At 49.8% G+C, this 9,142-nt stretch overlaps 1 protein-coding gene across 1 annotated transcript; it reads left to right on the top strand.

Annotated features, from left to right (window-relative positions):
- The first annotated feature begins 5,033 nt into the window (after positions 1-5,033).
- Positions 5,034-7,952, top strand: NPBWR1 (neuropeptides B and W receptor 1). The gene has a single exon (XM_082601113.1). It carries the CDS (start codon positions 5,139-5,141, stop codon positions 6,129-6,131), a length of 993 nt encoding a protein of 330 aa, XP_082457239.1. The 5' UTR covers positions 5,034-5,138; the 3' UTR covers positions 6,132-7,952.
- Positions 7,953-9,142: the final 1,190 nt, after the last annotated feature.

Here is a 9,142-nt window from a genome sequence, read left to right as displayed (position 1 = left end):
GTGTGAGAGCCCAAGCTCTCAATTCTGTTCTATTGGCCTATGTGTCTGTTTTTATGCCAGTACCATACTGTTTTGATTATACAGTTTTGTAACATAGCTTGAAATCCGGAAGTATAGTACCTCCTGCTTTGCTCTTCTTTCCCAGGATTGCTTTGGCTATTTGAGGTCTTTTGTGATTCCATATGAACTTTAGGATTGCTGTTTCCACTTGTGTAAAAAATGCCATTGGAATCTTGATAGAGGTTGCATTGAATCTATTGATGGCTTTGGGTAGTATGGACATTTTAATAAAATTAATTCTTCTAGAATGTGAACACGAGAAATTCATTTATTTGTGTCTTCTTCAAATTCGTTCATCAATGTCTTGTAGTTTTCAAGATCTTCCACATCCTTGGTTAAAGTCTTTGTCTTTGAATTACAACAGTTTTATTATAATGTGTCTTGAGGAAAGTCTGTTTGGATTAAAATAATGGTGTGGTCTATTAGCTTCATGGACTGCAATGTCCAAATCTCTCCGCAGGTTTGGGAAGTTCTCTGCCATTCTTTCTGTAAATAACCTTTCTGCTCCCTTCATCCTCTTTTCTTCTGGAACTTCAATAATTCAGATACTAGTTTTTCTGATGGTGTCCCATAGATCATGTTGGCTTTCTTTACTCTCTTTCATTCTTATTTTTCTCCTCAGACTGGGTTATTTCAAAGTTCCTATCCTCTATCTCACTGATTCTTCTATTTAGTGGCCTCTATTCCATTTTTCATTCCATTCATGAATTTTTCAGCTCCAGAATTTGTTGATTGTTTTTTATGGTTTTTATCTTTGTTAAATTTCAATCTTTTTGTCACTTTTGATTGCATATTGTTTACTTGATTTCATTCGTCTTTCTCTGTTGTCTTGTAGGGCATTGAGTTTACTTAAAACAGCTATTTTGAGTTCTTTATCAAGTAAATCACAGATCTCCATGTCTTTGTGTTCAGTTACTAGAAGATTATCATGATCTTTTGTGACTTCACGTTTCTTTGATTTTTCATGTTCTTTGGAGTTTTGCTTTGTTGGATTCAAATTTGAAGTAGCAGTCACCTCCTCCAGTTTTTACTAAATGGCCTTCAGGGCAGCAATTCCTTTCATCAGTCCTGCTGTAGATTCTGAGGCTTTCTCTGACCTTGTATGGATACACCTGCTTCTCATTCCTTGATCCCTCCCCTCTTATGGCAGAAGTCTTAAGCTTCTGTGTCTTCTCTCAATCCTACTAAGCACCAGACAGGTTGCTGGTAGCCTCTGCTGTTTCCCTGAAGGTGGCACACAGACCACGTTTGTGATTTCTCCTTTGCCTATAGACCCTGGCCTGCCTTCTGCCTGTGCTCCCCACCTACCAGAGCTTGCTCAGCCCACTGTATGTACTCGGAGCCCACTGCAGAGTGCTAGGAGCTGTGGGGCTGCCTGAGGGTCACTTGGGGAGTGGGGATCTGTGGGTGGTATTTCCCCTGCATCTCGTGGGCAGCCTTCCTGACTGAGTCCAGAATGCAGTCAGCAGGGAATCTCATTTACCACTCTCTATCTGCTCCTTCCTCCATCATGGCTCTCCCTCTTTAGTGTTCTGGATGCTGCAAGAGAGAAATGAGTCTCTCTGGCAGCATCCTGCAGAGATTAGGGAGCCAGGAGTTTACTCACTGGCTCTCCCTTTCCCTCATGGGAGAAATCACAGGCCATCTAGTTTAGCCCTAAGCTGTGCAGCCTTGGGTGTGGGGTGATGCCAGCAAAGATAAGCTGTTCCTTTTACCCTCTAATGCGTCCAAGCTTGTATCTTATTTCCCTCCAATGCAGTGCTGGAGCTTCTCTGGAAACCTTGACTTCCGCAAAAGCTCTCTTGTCTGAAGGCGACCACCCATGTCAGTGTTCTGCAGAAGTTCCCAGGCAGCGGCCAAGAGGGGCTGGAACCAGCTCACAGTGTCCTGTAGGTTCCACAGCTGGTGCCACAGTCTGTCTGCCTATCACCTGATGCACCAGTGGGTGAGATTCCTTCTGGGTCCCTTGGTGTATGGTGCTTGGTTCCACAAATTCCACAGAGGCACTTCTGCTTATGGATGGATGCCAAATTTTAGTTGTTGAAGGGGAGAACAAACTAAACTAAAAGTACCATTAGCTCTAAAAAGACCCAACAACGAAAAATTCTTAATCTTGTCAAGTATTTAGAGAGTACTTAAGTTTTACACATCACGATAACCTTATATATCCTTTAAGTATCTTTTGGCCTGCAAGTTCCTCTTTCTATTTCTTTTACTTGCATCTAGTATAATTTATGACACATAGATGATGCCCAGTATATGACAGCTATATAAAACTGACTTTAGAAAAAATCAAGGCCATTAATGAAAGGGTAATCCATAAAGCACATACAATTAATTCCAACTGCAAAATTTGTATTATAAACTGTCACAATCAACTCACTGATGGATGGACAGTAGTTCAGATCCCAAACGTATTCCATGATAATACTAAGAGAGACACAACTGGTGTAGCTGCAATAATATCAAACAAAGGAGGCTACATACAAGAAGTAGTCGTAGCCCAGTTAAAGAAGAATATTTTACAATGGTGAAAGAGTCCACTTCATGGAAAAATATGACAATCTTAAATCTGTGTGCATCGAATAAAACAGCATCAAATTATGTAGTAAAAATTGACAAAAGTAGAAGCATAGAGAAATCCACAATCATTGATTGATATTTTTTAACACATCTATCTCAAAAATTGACAAAACAATCAGATAAAAAATACTGACAGAGAGAAGATTTAAACAACACAATAATAAATTTGACTAGCTGACGTTTGTAGGGTGCAATAGTCTACACCCAACAACTGCACCCAACAAATGCAGAACACACATTATTTTCAAGTAAACATAAAATAATTAGATAACTATTTATTGGGCAATGTTTCAACAAACGCCAATGAATTGAAATCATACTATTTGTACTGTATCCACGTGCAATTAAGCTAGAAATCAATAATTAAAAAGCTAGAAAGTCTACAAATGTTTGCCAATTAAGCAACTACGTATATATATACATATATATGTATATACACATACATACACACAGATATATGCATATGTATATACATGTGTGTATTATATATACATTATATATATTATATATGTATATATCTTTCTTTTTTGTTTCACTTAACATCGTATGGTGTTTTCTCACATATTTTTGCTCATGGACATTGACTCTCTTGACATGTTCTTCACACAACGCATGAAACTGCAGGGAAGCCAAAATTATACATATTCTAGTAAAAGGAGAATTGAGTGGGTAAAGGAAAGCATTTGTACCATTGCCCCTTCCAGGCTTCTTCCACTGGCTCCTTTGGGTCTCTTTCTCGGTGTCTCAAGCCCTCTCCTTTTCCAAGGCTTCATAAAGGATCAAACACGCACTTTATCTGGGCTTTTGCCTGCTCTCTTGGAGGGAAGCAGGATAGAACCCCGTGCTTTAATTTGCTGGCTCTCCCAAAGGAAAGTGGAGGACGAAAACAGCAATTCGAGGGAAATACTACTGAGCTGATTTCACTCGGTCCTCAGAGATGAGGCGCCCAAGGTGAGGTCCTCTTAAATGAGGAAGACTTGGAGGCTCCCGGAGCCCGCTCCGGGCGGGGCCTTGGCAACGCTGCTGCGACCGCGGGGTAGTTCTCTTCAGGGCAGAATCGGAAACACTTTATCTTTATGTATATATTTATAAATATAAATATATATATATATATATATATATATATATTTCCAGAAAGCCTTAAGTATCTCAGATTGTCGACCATGACGTGTTCCTAACAACCTAATAAACTTGTGGAGACCAGAGTCATAGAAAACGGGTGATTTGCATTTGAAGACTGCGTGCACTTTCCCTGTGTATAGCCTTGAAATATGAATGTAACTTAACATTTTAAATTACATAAGCCCATTGGGGGTACGGTGTTAAAAAAAAACGGGAACGGGAGCCTTCACTGCCTTGCGCTCCTTTTCAACTAGACCCGGCAACACCCTACCTTTGCTTTCCTTTCATTTAATTCTTAACAGGAGCGCTTTTCAGGAATTCAGACGGAGTGAGGTCACACTGGCGGAACGAAGAAAGTTATTCCTCAATTTTCGGGCGAGGCTGTTCTCGGCTCCCGGCTGCTCTGCTTGGGGCGGGGCGCTGGGGGCGGGACGAGCCGAGGCGCGGGAGGCCGGCTCCCGGCGCGCGCAAGGGGCGGGGCCGCGCGGCCCGCGGGCGCCGCTGCCTCCCCCGCCCCTTCCCACCTCCCCTCCCCGGAGCGCTCCGGGAGCCGCAGGACCGACCGTCCCGGGACCGGCCGGGGGAGGCAGCGATTAATGTTGGGCCCGCTCTTACCCGGGGCGCACGGAACCGCGGGGCCCCGAAGCTGGCCGCTGCCGGGCTCGCTGGGGTGACCGGGGCCTCCGGGGGCCGGGCGGGGGCCAGAGCTGGGCCAGTGGGTTTGTATTTTTCCCCTGAGGGTAACGTTTGCTTGGTCCAGCGGGTCAGAGTAAGAGTTCAACAGGTGGCAGAAAGTGGTTGTTTGAACAAAACCCTGCCTCCTCCAAGCTCTGGACCCTTAATCCCCGCCCTCAACTAGAAAGGTGTTGACCAGGAACTGAGATACCGAGATGGTTACAGGATTAGATGTTGTTCAAGTTGGAAGAGACTGAGAATTGACTTGGTCGAATCTCTCATTTCAGACATGGGGAATCTAAAGCGCAAGAAGCAGAGGTGATGGAGGTTGATGCCCATGGAAGATTCATAAAAGAATCTACCACATCGGGAAAAACAAAACAAAACAAAACAAAAAACAGGTGGCAGAGAGCAGTCACGTGGGGCAGGTTGGGCGCTCCCACCCCCGCCCCGCCTCGGAACCGCCCTTCGGTGCTGCCCGTCGTCGACGAGCCCAACCGGCGCTCTCGGCTCCGCTCTGCGGCCCCGGCGTCCGCGGCACCCGTGCGCTGAGAGGCCGGCGGGAGCGCGCCCCCCCAGGAAAGCCGGAGACGGGCTCGGAGCGCGGCCGCGAGCGCCCCGGCGCGGGTCGGGGCCCCGGGACCGCGGAGCCCCTCAGGGAGGCGGCCGAGGGGACCGAGCCCCTGGCCCCGGCCAGGATGCACAACGCGTCGTCCTGGGGCCCGGAGCGCGCCAACACGTCGTGTCCCGCGCCCGCGCTCGGCTGCCCCAACGCGTCCGGCCCGCTGCCGCCGCTGCCGCCGCCTCTGGCCGTGGCCGTGCCCGTCGTGTACGCGGTGATCTGCGCCGTGGGGCTGGCGGGCAACTCGGCCGTGCTGTTCGTGCTGCTGCGGGCGCCCCGCATGAAGACCGTCACCAACCTGTTTATCCTCAACCTGGCCGTGGCCGACGAGCTTTCCACGCTCGTGCTGCCCATCAACATCGCTGACTTCCTGCTCCGGCGCTGGCCCTTCGGGGAGCTCATGTGCAAGCTCATCGTGGCCATCGACCAGTACAACACCTTCTCCAGCCTCTACTTCCTCACGGTCATGAGCGCCGACCGCTACCTGGTGGTGCTGGCCACGGCCGAGTCGCGCCGCGTGGCCGGCCGCACGTACGGCGCCGCGCGCGCCGTGAGCCTGGCCGTGTGGGGGGTCGTGACGCTGGTCGTGCTGCCCTTCGCCGTCTTCGCCCGGCTGGACGACGAGCAGGGCCGGCGCCAGTGCGTGCTGGTCTTCCCGCAGCCCGAGGCCTTCTGGTGGCGCGCGAGCCGCCTCTACACGCTGGTGCTTGGCTTCGCCATCCCCGTGTCCACCATCTGCGTCCTGTACACCACGCTGCTGTGCCGGCTGCGCGCCATACGCCTCGACAACCACGCCAGGGCCCTGGAGCGCGCCAAGAAGCGGGTGACCGTGCTGGTGGTGGCGATCCTGGCCGTGTGCCTCCTCTGCTGGACGCCCTACCACCTGAGCACCGTGGTGGCGCTCACCACCGACCTCCCGCAGACGCCGGTGGTCGTCGCCGTCTCCTACGTCATCACCAGCCTGAGCTACGCCAACAGCTGCCTCAACCCCTTCCTCTACGCCTTCCTGGACGACAGCTTCCGAAGGAGCCTCCGCCAGCTGCTGGCGTGTCGCGCCGCCGCCGCCTGAGCCGGCGCGCCGGGAACCAGCGGCCCGGCGCTCAGGGTGGTCCCTGAGCCGCAGCTTCGCCCCCCGCCCACCATCTTCCTAGAGATGCAGGTTCTCGGGCCCCTGCCCAGGCCCCGCGGACTCGGACGCGCTTCGGCTGCGCCCGCCCTTTCAGTGTGCCAAGCCCTCCGGGTGGTGCGGAGGCGCGCAGGACATGGGGACCGGCCGAGGCGGCGGAGAGCGCATGGACCTCTCCCTCTCCCTAAGGCCCGAGGGCGCCGAGGCGACCCCCGAGCTTGACAAGGAGGGGAGGAAGGGGAGAAAAGGGGGCAGTACTGCAGGGACCCTCTTCCGGTCCCCCCCGCCTCCCGCCCCAGCCGCCCGCAGCCCGGCTCTTCGTGGAGCCCTCGGCGCTCCCACGCCGCGGAGGTGCGAGGGGAGAGATGCTAAGGCCGCCCGGGCCTTTGACGGGGGAGACAGACAGCTCGGGTGGCGGGTCAGGAGTGAGTGAGTGTGTGTGACTGTGTGAGTGTGTGTGTGTGTGTGTGTGTGTGTGTGTGTACGCGCGCGTCTATGCGTGCGCGCGTCTAGCAGAGGCCGGGGCTTTGGATGCAGGATGGAAGTTGGCTGTGATGCCTACACAGCAGTGATAGGAACGGTGACAACCCCCTCCCTGTCCCAGCCTCTTCTTTCTTTGCCTTTCCGCTTTCCCACCCACGCTGTCCCTGCGGGGACCCGGCCGCCGGGCTCGCGAAGGGCCTGGAGCCGGATCCCCGGCCGGGTTGCGGCGCCCCCTGGCGGAGCCAGCTGCGGGCGCCGAGCATCCAAAAACAGCGCCGGGTGTGCAGGTGAGCGCACCTGCGAAACCGCTCTTTCCACTCTTTCCGTGGCTCGGTTACTTGTCATCGCTTCTCTCTCCAGAGGGCTCCACTCCCCCCGACACACACCAGCGCCCCTGTGCCCCCGTCGACCTAGTACAGCTTGGAGCAGTTCGTTGCAATCCTTAGTGTGCATTTTTCTTTTGAAGACCGAGAACTTTATGTGTGCCCTGATCTCACACGTTTTGGGGGAATTAATGAGATGCGGAGATGCGTATCCATCCCTCCGTTCCCTTTTTCCTCATATTCCTCATCCTCTTCGCCTCAGGGGACCCAGGGAGCTGAAATGACCGACGCCCTCATGACAATCTCTCCTGGTTCCCTTTCCACAGGGAACTGTGGATTATTTGTACTTTATTTCTTCATCCCAGACGGCAACTGGGAGATGTCTGGTCTCACAAGGGAGACCAGACAGCACCCTATATTTTATCTCTACTTCTGGGAGACAAAAGTGGATTAAGAGAGAGGACTGACATTGGCTTTGCCCAGCCATCTGCAGTTTACACTTCAGACCAGAGGGCAGAGCTTTAACCAGATTACTTTAACCAGTCATTAATGAGTGTTTTAAAAGATATTTTTTTCCCTTTGGGATGAATTCCAAACAGGAATGAAAATTTCTAAAAGTATTTGTTTCCCAGGGTCAGTGTTATGTGTGATAAAAATTATGAGTGTTGCTGGCAGAATTTGTTTACTTAGTTTGATGGGCATTCACCACATTCTCAATTACTTAGCTTCAAAATACTTCTAACAAAATAAATGAAAAGGAAAAACTCTCCCTTGGGTTTTTCCCAAGGAAGAAGCTAACTCCCTTGCTGATTTTCATGAATAAGAATTGCTTCCTTAGCTCTCAGAGTAATTAGGAACAATGCAATAATTCATAGCTATCAGTTTAGAAAATGTAAATTTAGAAACCTACCTTGGGTGACAAATAATAGTAAACTTTTCAAAACATGGTTTTCCATCTCCAATGCATTTTTTTTTTTTTTTTTTTTTTTTGCTGTACGCGGGCCTCTCACTGTTGTGGCTTCTCCCGTTGCGGAGCACAGGCTCCGGACGCACAGGCTCAGCGGCCATGGCTCACGGGCCCAGCCGCTCCGCGGCATATGGGATCCTCCCAGACCGGGGCACGAACCCGTATCCCCTGCATCGGCAGGCGGACTCTCAACCACTGCGCCACCAGGGAGGCCCTCCAATGCATTTTGAATGATGTACATCATGGCATTTGAACAGTTCTCTGCTGGTGGGCTTCAGAGGCCTCTTGGAATTCATTTTAGTATCTTCAAATTTCTTAGAAACATTCTATTGATTTTCTTTATGACTCACAAAATTATTTTGTGAATCCTCAGTATATTTTCAAAATTAAAAATTTAAGCTTAGAGTAACTACCACATTCTCTAAGGTAATGGACAGAGAGTAAAGTGGATATTTGGCCGCAAACACAGACAAGTGTGATAATCTGGATTTGAAACCTCATCTGCCTTTGTAAACTCAGTGGCTATACTTTGACATCTTCTGGAAACAGATCGGGGGAGAGCCGTGTGATCCACCTGTCCACAGCATCATCCCTCCCACAGATCAGCCTGGCTGTCTTGGAATCTACCAAGAAGACTGCTGGAAAACACACAGGACTGACATGGCTGCCTTGTCCACACAGCAAGGCGTGGATTGGCATCCTAGTGTGCGTGTGTGATTAAATGGGACCCAGTACTTCAGTTTCCTCCTGGCTTTCTAAATTATTGGATAGACTGTTGTATCATTACTTCTAGGTTGTTGCCTTCTTATGAGCACGTAGAAACCCAGATTGTAAGTCTCAGACTTCTTTCTTATGACTTGGGTACTAGGTAGAATAAATATGCCGACAGCCATGCTAAAGTAGAATTTACTTACATCATTGCATTGCAAAGCTTTTAACTCTGTGTTTGATTTTTGCAGTCTTCCTGTAAACTGTGTTGTTTGGTTATACCACTGCTGATATTTTAAAATGTCCACTTGGTTTTACTTAACTTAGTACAGTTATATAATGTATGTGCTTAGGCGTTCTCTTGAGAAATGCAGAAACCCTGCTAGTCCATTGCATAGAAGCTCTGTTTAAAATAAAAGCTGAAACAGTCTGTGTGAAGAGTGAATATTCTATTTCCTGAGAACATGGGCTCC

Source organism: Mesoplodon mirus (assembly GCF_964341445.2).
Source record: "Mesoplodon mirus genome assembly, chromosome: 16".
In the NCBI taxonomy this organism is placed as follows: Eukaryota; Metazoa; Chordata; class Mammalia; order Artiodactyla; family Ziphiidae; genus Mesoplodon; species Mesoplodon mirus.
Note: the sequence above shows the minus strand (reverse complement) of the source record. Positions and strands in the feature narration are given on the sequence as shown.

What these genes read in the sequence shown, in the direction of transcription:
- NPBWR1 (XM_082601113.1), top strand. Translation starts at nt 5,139, where the DNA reads ATGCACAACGCGTCGTCCTGGGGCCCGGAGCGCGCCAACACGTCGTGT.